Raw genomic sequence first — 18,736 nt, 5'->3', positions numbered from 1 at the left:
ACATGCAGACAGGCCAGCAAAGAGCTCGCTGAGGATACATGCAACGGGCAAGCAGAGTATTGCCAACGAGCTTGTACACGAACACACAGTGCTATACCTCACCATCACAGCTTGTCCAGTCTGAGCTCTGCCCTGGGACAGAAGGCACGGGAGTTAGACATCCAGCCTCTGTCAGTCCAGCTTCATGCCAGGAGTCACTTTTCCTTGGCCAGCTGCTCATAAGAGGCACTGTTTCTACCTGGCACAAAAGCCACACACAGGCTATAGGGTAGCAGTGTTCCAGTCCCTCCTATAGTTGCCCTTTTCAGTGTCAACCTTTGTGTTTGTAGAGGTGACCTTTGAACATGGTGGTGGCCCCGCTGATCTGGCCATGGTGGGAGACTGTCTTGAACACCCTCTGAAGGCATGGGTCAAGCTTCTAAATCCTGAAGTGGGTGTAAAGTGACAGCCAGGAGGATAAGAACCATGCCATCCATAAGTACACCCATGTCTCCCTAGTTCCATGCCAGACTCTGGGCACATGTGTACAGATGGACATCCACCCACACGGGCCAGGCAGGGAAGCTGAGTGATGGAGGTGTGGAGGAGCAGTAAAAGGGGACATTACTATGGCTATCACTAGGAACCTGGAAGTGAGCAGTGCAGGAAGTGAGCTGCTTAGACTCCCTAGGGCTGGTGCAGTTTGATGAAGATTGCTAGAAAGCTTCTCTTTGTGCATGTCATGTGTGTGTGTGTGTGTGTGTGTGTGTGTGTGTGTGTGTGTGTGTGTGTGTGTGTGTGTGTGTTTCATGTTTTCTAACTGAGTCATTAAGGAAACCAGAAGCTTAGTGACACACCGCCCAGACAGCCAACATCCCACTCTGCACAGGTGCATGCCAGATACACAGCACTGCACAAAGGAAGCCACCCAGCACCTCCATCTGCTTTTGTCACCCTTCTGAGGGACCCAGGAAGGGAAAGGAAGGAAGAGAAAAAAGATTATTTTTACAATGGATTTTTTATGGTGAAGTTTTGTTCACCTGGCAGTGATCACCTATAGGTTTAGTGTGGAAGACTGAGATTCTTGTAGGGGTTCATCAAGCAGAGAAAATTTAAAAGATGGAAAGGTCAAGGGGCTGGAGACACAGCTCACAGGCTATGCAGGAACTGCCCTTGCAGAGGAACTAAGTGTGGCTCCCAGCACCCACAAGGGGTGGCTCATAATTGTCTGTAACTCCAACACCAGGGACTCTGACACCTCTAGTCTCTGCCAACACAGTACATGTACATACATACATACACAGAGAGAGAGAGAGGGGGGGGGGAGGGGTGAGGCACGTGCAGGTGTGCAGTTTAAAAGGCCACTCACATCAGTGCCCTGCTGCAATCCAAATGGCACTCCCCTGTTCGGCAAGCCTTGCAGGCCTGCACTCAGAGCTGACAGGTGGTATGCCTGATTCCAGAGCTAGGCCTGACCCAAGCCATGCTCACCCAGGCTTGAGGTTCTCACGGTGTCTGGCCCCACCCTTGGGCCATGCTAAGCCTCTAAATCAATTGCATGCCTGTCCCTGACTCTGAACACACAAAAACAGAGGCAGAGTCTCAGACTTTTCCAGCCTTGGCTTCCCGAGCTATGAAACCCCAGGCCCATGCGGAGCCTATGTGAGTCCTTGTGTCTAGCATACAGCAGACACTAGGTCCCTGTCTTCTTCCCTTGCCCTATCTCACCAGTGGTCCTGTGGTGAGGCCTTATCAAGGCTGACACCTGGTCAATAAGATCTCAAATTAAGTCAAAGCTTATGGTTGTGCTACAAGAAGCGAGGCAGGCAGGTCCTCGGGTCTGCAGCACCTTGGAAGGACACAGGCAGGTCCTCAGGTCTGCAGTACCTTGGAAGGACACAGGCAGGTCCTCGGGTCTGCAGCACCTGGGAAGGACACAGGCAGGTCCTCGGGTCTGCAGCACCTGGGAAGGACATGTCTCTCCTGCTGGGCATCAGCACTCCATGCTGCCTGTATGACTGAGCACGCAATGCATACATTTCCCCGGGCATCCCACTCCTAAGAAGCAATATGCCCTATGTGCAGAGGCTTAATGCAGCATGAAATACAAATCTATATTTCTGAAAACCTAAATGATGCGTCTCTTGGCAGCTTCCGTACTGAAGAAAGAGAAGGAGAGGGCATTAAGCTGGGACTCTGTTCCGTGGTGGTGCCTGCAGGCTCAGCGCCAGATAGGCAAATAGGCAGCAAATGTACAGTCATGTTTATCTTTTAGTTTCCCATTTCCCTGCCTTATTATCTCATTAGGAAGCACACCTGTGTTCTAGGTAAACATGAAATGTGGACAGAGGCATTTTTTGGTTTTAAAGGTCTGAAGATGACTTGAAGCCACTGATAAACAATTCTTCAATGTGTGTAGGAAAATATACAAACTCCCTTCATATGCTGGGAAATAACTGCGAAGTCCTTGTCCCTCTAAATCATATAAGGGATCCTAAAATACTGAGTAAAAAGATAATCTCAGAAAGGAAATGGCCTTCAGCTATTCGACAGCTTTTCCTCTAAGACCCTTCAGGGTTTGGTGGCCATTTATCACAGCAGCTCACATTTGGTAATGCAGGGACTTCCCAGATGTGATAAGAAATGCTATCTGAATACCGTTCACCACGCTCAGATTACACAGTGTCGAGGCTGCTGGACTCTTGTCCCCTTTGAGAGGCCCCTTACTCAGCAGGTAAGTGACCAGAGATAGCTCCATCCTGATGCAGGAGGCGCCCTGTGGGCTAAAGCTGGCCTTTCTTATTCATAGCTCTGCCTTCTCACACATGCCCAGGCTCACCACACCTACAATGCACACGTGCAAAGGAATCTCGGTCGTAGCTCCAAAGCAGGATTCCTGTTTTACTTTAACAGGTATTTGTTGACAGTGTACCACATGCCTGGTAGGGAGAAGAAAGCATTGAACCAGCCATTAAAACTCTGTGTCCTGATGGAACACATGACGTGATGGGTTTAGGGATTAATGCTGCAGGTAGATGATAGCAAAGGCATCCTGAGGCAAGAGGAGCCTGTGTGATTCTTTCACTGAACCCCAGGAGCCCTGCCCCCCAACCCCGAGCAAGGTTTGCTTCTCCCATTCCTCCAGGACCCTGTGAGTACAGGTCTCCAAACTTGCACTTAGCTCCGTCATGAGGTGAGCATGACCTAATGTTAGCAGCAGCTGCATTCTGCTAGGGGAGTCCTCTGTGCCAAGAGAACACAGCTGCTCCAGTTCCCTCAGACCACCTAGGAACGAGGCGAGGAGACCAGGAGAGAAGGGAGGGAAAGAAGTAAAGAGGAAGCCCAAGACCCCCCATCTGAGAGCCTCCGAGGATGGAAAGAGCCACACAGGACAGGGTTTCCTGACGCTCGAGCGAACCCTGCGGAGAGGCCTGGCAGCAGTGCCTGGGGGAGTTGTGATGCTTTCTCACAGACATGTTTGATGTCCAGTGACCCGAGGCCATGTGGGCACACACGAAACCCTAGGAGCCCATGCCTTATGCAGGTGTACCCAAAAGACAACAGCAACCAGATATTTGGCCTGGCCGCAGACACAGTTCTCGGACAAAGAACAGGTTATGGGGCCACAATTCGCCTCTGTACCCACCAAGCTCTGCACAGCACTAGCAACGAGATGAACAGAACTGGGATATCAAGCCTTTTTATTTTAATTATTTATTTATTTATTTTTGTTTTCCGTGCCATCAAGCCTTTTTAAATAGGGAAGCATAGCTTGGGCCTTGCCTCCTACAGGTAGCAGGTGAGCCCCTGAGCAACTTCTGTGATAGCCAAGGGCATCTGTAAACCTGGTGGGGTTTGAGCTGTCTAGAGACCCACACAACTCCAAGGAGCCATCAGTCACCCTTCTTAGCTTTCTGCTGTGGCCAAAGTCGGAAACTGAGCTGACATCATATAGGGACTGAAGGAGGACAGCTTGATCAGGATTACACTTAATGTTTCCTTGAAAGCAGACTCCCATCATGTGTCTGTCTTACATGGTCCTCCACCGTGGCCATCTCTGTTCCCGTTTTGTCCCTCAACACTCATTATGAGGAAATCACCCCCACCCATGTACGTACGGCATGCCTAGGACTTGATGAGTGCCGTAGTTAGGGTAACTATTCCTGTGGTGAAACACCACAGCAACTTGGGGGGGGGAGGGTTGAATTCACTCACAGTTCATCATCAAAAGCAGTGAGGGCAGGAGACTGTATGGTGATAAATTATTTATGATTTATTAAAGCTTGCCTGAGGATTCAGAAAGCAAAGCCAGCCACAAGCTATAGAAGCCAGGCAGACATCTTTAATCCCAGCAGCCACAAGCTTTGGGGGTAGTGGTACATGCCTTTAATCCTAGGACTCAGGATTAAGAGGTAGATGGATGAATCTCTGTGAGCCCAAGATTGATCCAGTCCTAAAAAGAAACAGCTCACACAAAGATGACCTCAGCACCTGGGATCACCAGCCTTTCATCCCAGCATTAAGGAGGTATATGACACAGGAGCAAGGTCTCATAATCAGGCATTCATTCTTCTGCCACATGGAGGATAGGAAGACATTCAGTTCAGCATTCTCCAGCCACACTTGGGAGAGGCAGCAGGATCAGCCCATTCAGCCTGAGGTAGTGGTAAGAGCTAGTTGCTCGCTACTTGGCATTTCTAATGTTTGAAGCTTGAACCCCAATATCTGTCTCTGGGTCTTTTATTTTTCATGTTTCAAGCCTGGATGCAGGAGCTGATGCAAAGTCCATTGCAGAATGCTGCTTACTGGCTTGCTCCCCTGGGGTGGTACCACCCACGATGGGATGCCTCCCATCCACATCAATCACTAAGAAAATGCCCTATAGCCATATCATATGGAGGCATTATTTTTCAATTGAGGTTCCCTCCTTTCGGGTAACTCTAGCATGTATGAATTGACATAAAACTAGCCAGCACGGTGTCCAAATGCAGTCCGCTGTGCTTACTTGTTCGTAATATTTCCCCTCTGGCCATTAAGGACAAGATCACATCCTGACTTTCTCATCTGTCACAGGCATGGGGTGGACACTGAATCTACAAGTCCCTGGGGAGGAGGATCCTCTCCTGATGGCTGCTTGCCCTCAGAAACCCAGGGGAGCATTGGTGTTCCTAGCTTTTATCCTAGGGGTTGAACCATATTAACAGGGGACCCTGAACCCCCACTGAGTAGAACCAGCATGCTTACAGATCATCAGGTTGCAGAGGGAGGACAGATTTGATCAGAAGATGGAAAGACCTTTGTCTCCATGGGACCCTCACTTTCATGGCTGGTACTGCAAGCAATTATCTGATGCAGATTCCTCTAAGAGTCAAATCCGCTGTTCCCTGGACTGTAGGAGGGGTGGGGGTGGGGGAGCCCTTCTGCCAGATTATTCTGTGCTCACTCGTGTTGCAAGGAAGAGATGCACACATTCTTAGTGTATCAACAAAAGGGTTGAAGTTTCTTCAGCCTTGTCTGCAAACAAGGCTTATAAAAAGAGGAGACATGTAATTACTAGTAACAGTGGAAATGCTGCTAACAGTGTGCAGAAGCCGCCTTTTCTGGAAGGTTGCTTAGAGAGTTCTCTTCTAGCTCAGGCTAACTAGAGAAACCTGCAGGAAAACCAGGCCCAGCTAAACTGGAACAAGCCCAGACCCAGCTAGTTTACTCAACTATCCCTAAGGTTCCTCTTGCTCAGATACCAGATTGTAGAAAGCTTAGGGGAAAGGGGAAAAAAACATTGTGAGGTCCGGAGACCAGGCCCAGGATACAGATGTCCTGGAAACTGGGCATCACTCTGCCTCATCACTTCGGTGACACTTCTTCACTTTGGTGACACAAAATAAAAACCCCTCACTCCACCCACATATCGCCTGGCCATTCAGTGGACCAGGGCAGTATTGTGCCCCGTCAAGTCCACAAGAAATAGCTAGGAGCACATTTGTTTTCTTCCTCCACTTCATGGGTTTGTGGTAGGATTGAGTCTGGTTAAGGGTAATGTGAACTCTCTGTGAAGTATAGCCATAGCGCCCTGCAAATACCAGCTACTCTTTAAGTGGGGTTCTGTCTGTCCTGTGCCACCTCTGTCATCCAATATGTACCCCAAAGATGTCCACTGAGCCTTGTCCTCTGTTCACAGGTACCTGGCTCTCTATGCGTACAAGCCCCAGAAGAACGATGAGCTCGAGTTGCGCAAGGGTGAGATGTACCGTGTGCTGGAGAAGTGTCAGGACGGCTGGTTCAAGGGGGCGTCACTAAAAACCGGGGCCTCAGGGGTGTTCCCTGGGAACTACGTGACACACGTCTCCAGGTGAGAGCCTGGAAACCTGGTCAAGAAGGGAATAAGGCCTACACGTCCCTGATGCTGTAGAAACCCTGGAGGCCACACTGTAGACTAGTCCCCGGTTACACATTCCAGAGGCAGTGGGGACATTTGCGTTACTTTGGGGAGGGGCTCCTCTGCCAAGCTTGGGTTGCTAGACTTTCTCAGTGAACACTGGCTACCCAAGGGATAAGTATGGGAGCAGGAGCTAGAGTGAGCAACAGCAGCTGAGTTGGGGGGTGGGTTGGGAAGGTCATCAGGGTACAAGCTTGTAAACGAGGCCAGCGTGTGTGCATGTATAGACAATGTGTGCAGGATATTATCAAGTATACATGCTCATGTAGGTACTTATATATGTGTGTATGCAATGAGAATGGGTCATATGCATGCTCACAGTACAGTTATAATATCTCTATAGGCATCAAAGCGTGTGCCCCATGTTGCTGTGTGCACACACATGTGCACAATGTGTACATGTATGTAGAATTTGATATGTATATAGTAAGTGCATATAACTATATGTAGTGTGTCTGGCATATGAGTGCATGGTATAGGTATCATGTACATATGCATACATGCAGTATAGGGATAGCATGTATGCATGCATTTGTACTATGTGAGCATAACATGTGTACACATGTATGATATATGTACGTCACATATATATTTGTAGTAAGAGCAGAGAATGCAAATATGTATACATATATATGTAAAACACACACAACCATATAAAGTAATATGCCTTAAATTAACAATTATTAATAAGTAATTTTTCTTTTAGAAAATCCCCTCCTTGTGCATTTCTAGCATTTCCATTATGTTGTGAGGTCCACTGATTGGCTGTTTGATATAACTCTCAGCAGTCCCTTAAAACAGCCCGTGTCAACACTAGTGAAGTATCTTTGGAAGAAGACTGAAAAAAATGCCATTCTGATGCCTGCCCGTCTACGTGGCTTCAGAAAGTTTCTGGGAGGACACATATGTTGCTGGTGTTGTGGCTTAGGTTGCACGGGTAGCCTGCAGCCAGGGCTTCATGGAGGATGCTCAGAGGCCTGAGGGGAAGGGCTGTCCTGAGGTCTTGGAGCAAGAGGGTTATATAGACAATGAAGGTACATGGTGAGAGATCCTTCACTTGGGGAGCCATCTGCAGGAAGGAGCACGAGGAGCAAGCTTGGGGCCTTCCAGAAACTCCTGTACGCTAAATCATGCTGCATGGACAGAGGGATGGCTGCTTAGGACACCAGCTCCCAGCCAGCTTCTTGGGGACTCCTTACTAGTGCAGAGCAACTGGACCAGTGCTTCTGATGTGTCCCTACTAAATACAGGCAAAGCTCCTGCCTGGGGTCCTCAGACAGAGAAGGAGGGAACGTGCCCAGCTGGAGTGATTCCTCACACACACGGAGAGTGTTGTCTCCTCACCTCTTCTACTTCCTAATGAAACTTGCCGTAGCTTTTGGGAACTCGGTCTTAAGTCTACTCGCTAAGGAAAGCCTTATCCTATGTCCCTGTCTGAAGCCTGTGGGTGCTGCTGCTCATTATGGGTCATGAAAAAGTGTGCAGAGCCTGCTGGCCTTGACACAGCAACTGTTTCCAGTTTTGCACACCGGGCTCATTGAATGCCATTTACATATATACAGAGTGCTCAGTAAGTGCGGGCTGAATAAATCAATGAAATCTGGTAGCTCTGATTAAATTCTGATATTAGGACTGTGCACATCCTGCCGTAAGTTTGCCATGGGAAGATTTAGATGGAATGAAACTAGAATTCTTTGGACAACCTGAGCCACTTCAGTCTGGGTACCTCACGAGTTGCTCCCACTTCCCTTGAGCCCATCTGTCTTCGACTAGGTGTATTGTATGGTTTTTGTTGTGTTTTGTTTTTTTAAGAAGTATCCCAGAGCCAAGGAGAACAAAAAGCAGACAGACCTGACAGGTCTAACTCTGGGAGTTCTTGGTGTCCTCTGCAGTTCCTCAAGAAGAGGAATTGCCAGGAGTCCCCACTCAGTGTCTCAGAGGCATGGGCTTCTCCACCAGGCTCACCACACACCCCGATGTACAAAGGCCGACTTTGGTCTTATTTAGAGAGGCAGAGGGCTGTCCTCACGGCTCTGCCCCAAGACTGACAGCATCTCTCATCCTCGCTGCAAATTAGAAAACTGCCAAAACCACCCTGCAGAAACCTCAGGACAGGTGTCAGAGGTCTCCGTGTGCAGAACCAAAGTTGCCAAAGTAGTCTGAGCCTGAGAGGACACACTTGAGCTGTTTTACAGCTGTCACCTATAAAGGACATTCGAGCGGCTCTTTCTCATTGTTTGGGGTCTGTTTGTTTCCTTGCTTGCTTTCACAACGAAAGGAAAGTCTGGCCTGGGCTACCAGGGTACTTGTAAGATAAGCATGAGCTTGCAGTAAGGAAATGTGGGCTGGCTGGAGCATGCCTAGCCTGACTGCTGCTACCAAGAGAGAAGGGTCTCAGCTGCCGCAGGAGGCATGTGCACAGTTCGTTGCCTTCTTCAGCCTTGTTAACATAGCCTTATAAATACAAGACCCATACTTTGAGTCTCATCTGTTTGGTTTGCAAAGATTGGGCATGGGGTTACAACAGTGGTTAAAACGCATGATACAGACTGACCCGTTGGCATCATGCCTTCCGCTGTCACAAGAGAGAAATTCTAAAGGGATGGGAATTGGACCTTGCCTCCTGGCACATTTTAATCCCCCTTCATCACAACCCACAGAAACCCGTGAGCTCCAAATGCCATCCTCAGAGCCAAGGCAAATGCATGTGTAGAGAGAGTTAGAACGCCATTTCCAAAGCTGCTGTGCTCATCTTACGTAGAGGGCTTCCATCTGGGAGCTTTGGGGTGAAAGTGTCTGTCTCAGGTATAAAACTGCAAGTTCCCTGGTGTTTTCAGGGGGTAATAGCATTGCTCCTATGCCCATATTCAGTGGCTAGCAGACATAAGATAGAGGCATGTCTAGGAGAAGCTACCATCATGTTCTACCATGCTCCAAAAGTACCAGTCTTGGGATACATGAGTCCACTGTCTTTCTAAGTATGTTTAGAAGCCCAAAGCTCTTGGTTAGGAAACACCAAGCACAGACAAGGCTACCCTACTGCTCAGCTTGACCTCTGGGCATTCTTTAACTAAAGCATTGGCTTGATATTCTCTTGGGACTTGTATGGACCACTTGACCTTGACCTCTCAGAGCCTGTAGGTCAGAGCTGGTTTTTGCCATGGCACATGGCCTGAATTTACCTGAGCCCACTCACTCACTTGGTTCTGTTTATTTCCCCAGGGTTCCTGGAGGAGGGGCTGGGTCACCCTGGAATAATGTACTCGGAGGGTCTCCACTGGCCAAGGGGATGGCCACCATTATGCACCCTGGAGGTGGCAGTTTGAGCAGCCCAGCCACTGCCACCAGGCCTGTTCTGCCTCTCACCACACTACAGGATCATATGCAGCACCCAGCCACCTCCCTACCAACTGGTAGCTGCCTCCGGCACTCCACTCAACCAACTGCCAGCCAAGCAGGGGGTTCCACCATCCCAACAGGTATGGACACAAACTCCCAGGGGACACCTGGGATGCAGAGCATGAGATCTCTTTTGGGCAGGGGCTCTCACAAGCCAGCGTGTGGAGAGAGTCAGGTTTGCTTCCCATAACCTGGAATCTCTGATCTCTAGTATGTGTACCCATCCTCCAGTGCCTGGCGGGTGAATGGGCACAGAGGATTCGCAGACACTTGCACACTGTCTTGTGGCATGCAAGAAGATGCCATGGGTGAGCACGGGTGGCAAAGTGTCTCCCAATACCTTTCCTGATGGTAAGCTGCCCATGGATGTTGGGCCATATTAAGGTGTACTGGAAGGCAGTATCTTACAGGAGAGGTTGGATGAGAAGTGCTGGCCAGAAAAGCTCTTTTCTAAAGCATATTGTGAATAGCATCATCAACCCGTAGGGCCAGCCAGTCTGCTCTGAGGTGGTATGAGAGGAAAAGAAACCATATGCAGACTGAAAAGAGAGAAAGAAAATAAATGACACTACTTGGAAGCTTAGCATGGGGCTAGGACAACTGTGTGAATGGCAGCATGCTTTCGGGAGGCCACATCATCGTGGCCCTGCAGAGCCAGTGACATTGCTGTTCCCCAGTAAAAATAACACAAAGGGAGAGGGTGTAACCAATGTTTCTATCCCCCCCCCTTTCCCCACCATCCAAGAAACTCTCTTTTCCTCAAAGTACAGATGAGGAAAAAGCCTGAGTTCTTGGGAGCTGAGATATAGCATTTGTAGATGAGCTGCCCAGGCCATGGTCACTAGAGGGCTCCAGAAAGCAGCTCCCTGTGTGTGAGATGTGAGACCATACCAACCTGGGCTTGTATTTTCTCCAGTCTTTACTGATGGGATTCAGTGTGTTGGGGGAGGGACTTTGTCAAAACTCATGGTCCATTCACCCACCCACAGGACCTGAGCCAAGGCTACCCTACTGCTCAGCTTGACCTCTGGGCATTCTTTAACTAAAGCATTGGCTTGATATTCTCTTAGGACTTCCATGGACCACTTGATCTTGATCAGAAAGGCTTACTTACATGGGGCAAGGAGGACTGGCAAGTCCTTGCAGTCTGAATTCAATGTGGGTCATTCTGAGAGCATTGCAGTCATCACGTCTGCTCGCTAGACAGGATGCCATCCCTACTCTTGGGTTCTCACCCACTAACTGGCAGATTAACAAGCTGTCCCTCAGAGAACTGATGCCATCTCGGTGGGAGGTTGTGGGTTCTGTTGGAGGCAAGGTCAAGGCGGGACATGTGGGAAAGGATGGGAACAGGGAAAACGAACAGCCAAGAATTCAAACAGCGGAAGGAAGAAGGACATGCTGGAGGTGAAGGGAGAGGGATGATCAAAGGAAACATGGGCGATAGCGTCTTCATGCAAATGCCTGCGAGAACCGTTTTCTTCCCTCTCACATGGTTACGGATGTCCATGGTCAACGAGCCGGGCAAGGATGGTATAATGAGAGGGGTAGGGAGATAGAGAACCACATTCACATAACCTACTTTGGTAGTTGGAATAACTGGTGTATGTTATTACTAGTTACTGTTGTCAATCCCATCATGTGTCTACTTTATAAAGTAGGTATCATAAGCATGAGTGGATAGAAAAAATCAGTACTAACTGTGTGGTTTGAGGTAAACAAAGCAGGTCTTGAGATAGTTCCCTCTTAATAAAAGATAACTGCAGAGTATGCAACAGCCTAGTTGAAGGCAGGCGTTTTGAACAGCAGATAGACCTGCTCTCAAATTCTGGAGCTGCCACCATCACTAGAGCCTCAACTTTTCCTTTGGTAAAATGGGAAGATAGGGCGTGCTCACTGTCTCAGATGATTGTGTGTAGATGCTATTAATATGCACTCAACAACTCTCGGCCTATGTAGAGGATAAGAATGTCTAACACATGCAAAGGGAAAAGACAACAAAAATCATTACTAAATGTTCTAAGAAGCATGGGATTTGAAGCCTGTGCAGGTGATCTGAGAGACTTTAAACCAGGGTATAACATTTTACCAAAGGCCACCATGACACAAGGAAGAGACCTGGTGTGTGGAGCCAGGGCCTAAGACAGGAGCCAACCAGAGACAGATGGTAAGCAGCTGCAAGGGGTCTGACCCCTCCTGCAGCGGGGGCAGAGGGCAGTGAGCAACTCCTGAGGAGCTGGAGGGAGCAAGTGCAGAGTCCAGATTCTGAAACTGCTTACTTTGGGAGTGTGACAGCATCCTTCCCGGCCCAGAGGAAGTGACTTGTGGGAAGTTGGCAATCCAGGTTCAGACATGTAGCTTTGAGAGATGCAGCAGACATGGTGAACCCTGGGTGTGCTAGCTGCTTGGAAAAATATTCCAATTTGAGAGTGATATCCTATATTAAAGATATCTCTGTCTCTCACTCACTCCCTTTCTCTTTCTCTGTCTCACAAACATACTCACAGGCCCAAGCTTCTGTTAGTGGGGAAGAGACACTTGACTCACTGGGGATACATGTTCCTGTACATGCTTTCCCTGAGAAAAGAAAACACAAGGAGTCATGTAGATCCCCTTTGGGGGTGAAAGGAATGATTCAATATTCAGGTTTTAAGGAACAACAGGACAGAACTCTAATGCACCATCACTAGTGGTACCTAGTGTCCTTAGTGGGTACATTGTTGAAATAGGGTAGACAAGAATACCTGCTATCCAACATCATCAGTGAGTCCAGAGTTCTTGGTGAATTTTATGATGGTGTCTGTCTTAGTTAGGCTTTCTACTGCTGTGAAGAGGCACCATGACCACAGCAACTCTTAGAAAAATCATTTAATTGGGGTGGCTTACATTTTCAGAGGGTTAATCCATTACCATCATGGTGGGGTATGGCAGCCTGCAGTCAGACAGACATGGCACTGGAGCTCAGAGTCCTACATCTTGATTGGCAGGCAACAGGAAGTGAACTGAGACACTAGGCATTACTTGAGCATATATGAAACCTCGAAGGCCACCTCCACAGTGATACACTTCCTCTAACAAGGCCATACCTAACTCTCATAAAGCCACACCTCCTAATAGTGCTACTCCCTTTGGGGGGGGGCATTTTCTTTCAAACCACCACAGAATCCAAGAAGCAGAACCGGCGCCAAGCAAGGTTTTCTAGGCACTACCCTGTTGAAAAGACCCTAAGCCCACCTCCAGTGGCCCAGAGAAACCTGTAACTATCCACAAGTCTCCGTGGATATCCATGTTTGCTTATATTAGCCAAAATTCCAGCCTATATTTTACAGCCTTAGCCTGTGGCAACCTGAAAGTACAGCTGTGTACATCGCAAGTACTCTGCAGCCATCGCACCTTCTCCCAGACCCCTCATCCCTTTCTCTACCCCCCCAATCACGCACACTTACACTAACGTGTACAGCGTTATCCTGAGAGTCCCTTGGTACCCTCACGTTAGAGATACAGCTGTTGTGTCTGGCTAATCATTTTCAGCTGAGCTCCCAGACGGGTTGGCATTCCAAGATGTTGAACTCGAAAATAGTAACTAAAGGGGGCTACCATTCTTCTGGTTACCACTATCTCACCATTCATTCAGCCCAGCCAGCGTGCCAGAAGCCCGTCTATGCTGAGTGGCCCTGTTGGCACAGCAGTCATGGGTTATCTGCACCAAGTAGCCAGAATAATGGCCTTTCCACACCAAGCCTCACTAGAGGCTTTCCCAATTCAAAAAGAAAATGAAGCCCTGCCGGTCGTTACTCCTGCATGCAATGACAAGCACTATCAAAAGAAATTGGTTTGGCTCGGGGCAGCATAACACTGTGCACAGTCCATCACCATAGCAACCGCGATGGTGTGACAAGCATTCTCTTCTATCGGTTTCTTTTTGCATGTGAGGAGAGTGAGACATGGGATGGCTAAGTGGCTCCCCCAGTGCTCTAACCTAATGCTGGTCCGTATGCCATTGTGCTGTTGTCGTGGCCAGGTTAAAGAATGGCTCCTACCAAGGCGTATCAGTACATTAAATGCCGCTAGGTTCCCACAGCATTTCCCACTTTGTTCTGCATTTAGAGAGAGAAAAATACTGTTGACAGTGCAAGTAATGGATTGTTCACTGCAGTAATTGCCCATTTCAGCAGCTCCTAGTCCTGAGTTGGGAGGCGTTTCAACAATGTTCTCATCTGGAGCCCAAGGCAGGCTGTTTGACAAAGGTTTAATTGCACTGGCCGTAACATTCACTATGATAATACCACCCTTACTATACTTAATGCACCTCCCTTTTGCAAGGGCAGAGAACCCCCTGCATAGTGCCCATGCTCTTTATGTAACCATGTTAACACTTTACAGGGGTGGGAACTCCATATAGACATCTCTTCATCAAGAACAAATCACAGAAAGCAAAACAGACAAGAATCAGCACCCAGGAAGGGACTAGGTGTAGACACAGGGCTCCACGGGGATTGGAGGAAGACAGAGGAGACCACACAGACCCTATCGCTGCCTGGTTAGAGGAGGGGGAAGGACACAAGCCCCTACATTAGTTTGAAAATACCGTGGGTGAGATGTTAAGGAAACATGAAGAGGGGCAATTCATTCATTCAATCCCAAAGGAAAGGAGGGAGGGGATGGGAAAAAGTTCAGGCAAAGTTTTCAAGAGGTCATAATCCCTGGGCCCTTCAAAGGCAGGTAGGTGCTGTGTAGGCAGACAGGGTGGACAGTGTTCAGGCAAGAGGGCCAGCCTGGGCAAAGGCAGGTAGGTGCTGTGTAGGCAGACAGGGTGGGCAGCATTCAGGCAAGAGGGCCCGCCTGGGCCTAGGCCGTGAAAAAGAAGGTAGCTCCTCTTCAGGGTAATTTCACTCAGTTTGTTTTGGGGTCAAGGTTTGTGAGGAGCAGTCCAGTGTGGGTGGGCAATTGCTCTGCAGAGACAGACATTAAATCTGAAGGACTGATGGAACTCAACATGTAAGGGTGGGTGGAGAGGGGGTGTCCAGACAGACATAAGGCGTGTGCAGAGACCTAGTGCGTTGGGAAAGTGAGAGAGGTTCATGCGGAAGAACCAAGAAAGGCTGTGGCGGGCAGAAAAGCAAGCAGGCACATGTCACAAAGGTGCTTTCGGGTGGCGTCAAGGAGTCCGGGTTTTTATCTGAAGGGGAAGGACATTGCAGGGTTTTAGATAGCAGATGCAGACTGGAAGGATTAGACTGAAATAACAAGGATTGAATTTACCCTCCCACTCAGAGCTACTAAAATATCAGACCCTAGACATTAGACAGCCAAGGACAGTGTTCCATGAGGAAAGTGATGGTGGCACAGAAGGGCAGTCAGGTGGACCCTCACAGGGCATGGCACCAGTGAGATTGGAGGAGAGAGCTGCAGAGAGAGAGCCCTGTGGGCTGCTGGGAACTGATCCACACAAGCATCTGAACACACTACCTACCCATGCCAAGAAAAGAAGGGAAGAAAGGACTGGCACAAATGGTACCCTACCCAGAACATGCACATACTGGAAATAGTGCCTGAGTGCCTGCTTTCCCAGGCAGACTGGGGGAAGAATAAACCTCCACACATTTGCAAGATCAATGGACTTGGCCTCTGTGGGAACTGAGCACAGCTCCAGTTTCAATACACAGGAAAAGCCAGGATCAAAAGGCTCAGACTGCTTCCAATCCATTTAAACACACAACAGACTAAACTCAGGGACATTTATTGGTATACAGAAATACCTCCCTCTTTAAAAACATAGAATCAACATGTTGACTATGCAAAAAAATAAAAAGCTATATAAACAGGCCAGAGGATACAGCCCAGAACCAGCCAATTTGTTATCAACCAGGCATTTGAAAATTGGGAGTCTGAAGACATTGAAACAGATAGAGCTACATTCTATACATTCATAAATCTGAGACTGAAAAATGAAAAGAATAAAATTAAACTTCTAGAATAAAAACAGTGCAATGGCATTAGACAGTGCTAAACAAAAATATTAATGAACTGAAGGTGTTGCTATAGAAACTACAAAAAATTGAAACAGATAAAAGTGATTTTTAAATGCTGCAAAGAAAAGAATCAAGTGTAGTGGAAGCCCACAGAGTGGGAGAGAAGCATCGCCGGCAATACAGCTGATAAAGGGTTCATGCCCCAGAATATGCAAAAAAGAGAGCCAAGAAAACAGCTGACCCAGTTAAAAAGGGGCTATGGATATGAACAGAGAATTCTCAAAAGCAAAAGCAAAAATACCTAAGATATGCCATAGAGGTGTTCAACAAGCATAGTAATTAGGGAAATACAAATTCAAACTACTTTTGAGATTCCATCTGACTCTAGTTAGAGTAGCTGAGATCAAGAATACAACCAATAACAAATGGTGGAGATGATGCGGGAAAGGGCATCTGGAAACTAGTCCAGGCAGTCTGGAAATGAGCGTGAAGAATTCTCAAAAAGCTATAACTTAATGTCCTATATGACCGAGCTGTAGCACTCCTTGGTATATGTCCAAAGGACTTACCATCCTACTTCACAGACACTTGCTCAGCCATCTTCATTGCTGTTCTTTTCACAATAGCCAGGAAATGGAAACAACCTAAATGTCCTTCGGCTGGTGAATGAATAAAGAAGAGGTGTGATGGAATTCTATAAAATGAAATCTGGAGGGAAATGGACGGAACTAGAAAATGTTATGTTGAGTGAGGTAACCCAGCCCTAGAAAGATAAACACTGCATATTCTCCCTCATCTGTGGTCCTTGGTTCCAACTCCTTTGGAGGGACCATGGTGAGGTGAGGAGCTCTAGGGATGGGATTAGCAGGACACAGGTACTATGAAAGTGGGAAATGGGAAGAACAACAGTGGCAGTACTCACTGGGAATAAGGAAGGGATAGGAATAAATTAACAGTGTTTGAGAAAGCCATAGGGAAACAGTATTTTATGAACTTACTGTATAGGTAGAGAGCTATAAATACACACAAACACACATATATACCTATATATGTATGTTTAAAATGAAGTTATGCCACTTGAAGTGATAATCAACAATAGTATCTAACAAAATTCCCAGTACCAGGTATGGAAATCCTCCCTTTAAGTTGCTGGTCAGAAAACCTCTCTTAGAGTTGTCAGTCAGAAGAGTCAAGAAACTCCTAAAACTGCAAAAGCTATTGCCATTGCCCTTGGTTGCCTCACAGAACTTGAAGATAAGAAAGACCCTGCTGCTAAAGACACCACACAATCAGACACAGGACTCTTTTGGAGGATCTGACTGTGAGCTGACCTGGAAGCCTCCTCCCTCATAGGATGTAAAGGTGCTATGCAAGCTGCCGAGAGAAAAGTCATCAGTGGTCCTTCCCGGCTATAAATCCTAAGAACCATCACAACAAGATGTCCCCAGTGATGCAGTAGTGGCGCTTATAGCTTGGGAGTTACCACCAACCATCTCACTGGACTTAGGGCTTGCTCTGTAGGAGGGAATCCATGCCTAGTACTATGAACCTAACCAGTAGCTAATGAGATCATGGGAACCTAACCAGTAGTTAATGAGTCTTAACTCATGGGTCTTAGAGGAGAATTTACTGCCGCCACTTTCCTAAACCAGCATAATTTCTTACTCAGTCTAAGTGCTGATCTTTTTACCCACGTGTATGTGTAGCTCTCACCCGTGATCAAAGAAGCTTCTGTTTATAGCAGATGGAAACCGTATACAGATACCTGCAACTGATTAAAATGTAGAGAATAAGTGACTGTGGGGTGCCTAACCCCAATTATTGCATCTAGGACTTAACCCCTATACCTAAGGCTCAGAGAACATTGGTGAAGAGGGGGCAGAAGGATTCTTATTTCTAGAGGACCAGGATATCTGCTGCTGGATAATGTCTTGGATATGTAACAGGGAGGCTGCAGCTGTGAAATCTCAGCAATATGATTTCCTAAACAAACATACACAATGACAGCACCAGTTGACAAGGCCCCGCTCCTAGATGAAGAGTTACAGGCAATTATGACTGCTGAGCGAGAAATCTCCAGGGATAAGGACCCTGATAGGTTATCTGATCCCATTTGGTCAGCCACTAAATGGACTGTGTGTGTGCATGCATGTGTGCGTGTGTGTGGAATAATTAAATACGCGATGATGACTTTGAAAGAGGAACATGAGTTGGAAGAGAGTTAAGAAGGGGTGGAAATGATTTAAATACAGTACTTATCCGTGAAATCCTCAAAAAAATTAAAATCATAAAAGTTAACAGAGTGTCAGCGAATGGTGGGACCACCCTAAACGACCCACTATGTATATAATTTGAACTGTTAAAAGACAAACAGGCAGGGTAGAAATATAATTTGAAGGAACAATGACCACAGTGGCTGTGTTTGATGAAAATTATTAACTTATTTCTTCAAGCATTTAGTGGACTCTGAAACAGAAGAAGTTTTTTTAAATGGCACCAAAGAAAATTATAATCAAATTGTTCAAAATCAATGATAAATGAAATTTTAAAAATAGCCAGAGAAATAATATGTTAGTAGCAATTAAGATAGGACTATTGTAGGTATTATGTAAAGAAACCAAGTGAGTAAGCGGGGAAAAACTGAAATGTGTTCATCAATCTTTGATTCTATACCCACAAAAATGATCTTCAAAGAAATAAAATAAAAGCAAAGTAAAAATCATTCAGAGGGCTGGTAGAGGGACAAGGGAGGAGGGGTGGGAGAGGGAGCTGGGACTGACATGTGAAACATTCACGTTTCTAATTTAAATAAAAACATATATTGAGAAAAAAGACTGAACAAAAAAATCATTCAGATACAGTGAAACTCCCATATATTGTCAGAAATAGAGCTACACTATTAGAACTGTTCGAAGTTTGCTCAAAAGAAGTTGAAAGTATAGAGATCCAC

At 47.1% G+C, this 18,736-nt stretch overlaps 1 protein-coding gene across 2 annotated transcripts in view; it reads left to right on the top strand.

Annotated features, from left to right (window-relative positions):
• Positions 1–18,736, top strand: part of Sh3rf3 (SH3 domain containing ring finger 3) — a 265,267-nt gene that overhangs the window by 211,412 nt on the left and 35,119 nt on the right. For both annotated transcript variants that reach the window (XM_021227644.2, XM_005070858.4), the window contains 2 exons: positions 6,158–6,328; positions 9,638–9,894. In XM_021227644.2, coding sequence (XP_021083303.1) covers positions 6,158–6,328; positions 9,638–9,894 — 428 coding nt within the window. The remainder of the gene's footprint in view (positions 1–6,157; positions 6,329–9,637; positions 9,895–18,736) is intronic.

This window comes from Mesocricetus auratus, unplaced genomic scaffold, assembly GCF_017639785.1.
Source record: "Mesocricetus auratus isolate SY011 unplaced genomic scaffold, BCM_Maur_2.0 Super-Scaffold_100027, whole genome shotgun sequence".
Classification (NCBI taxonomy): Eukaryota; Metazoa; Chordata; class Mammalia; order Rodentia; family Cricetidae; genus Mesocricetus; species Mesocricetus auratus.
Note: the sequence above shows the minus strand (reverse complement) of the source record. Positions and strands in the feature narration are given on the sequence as shown.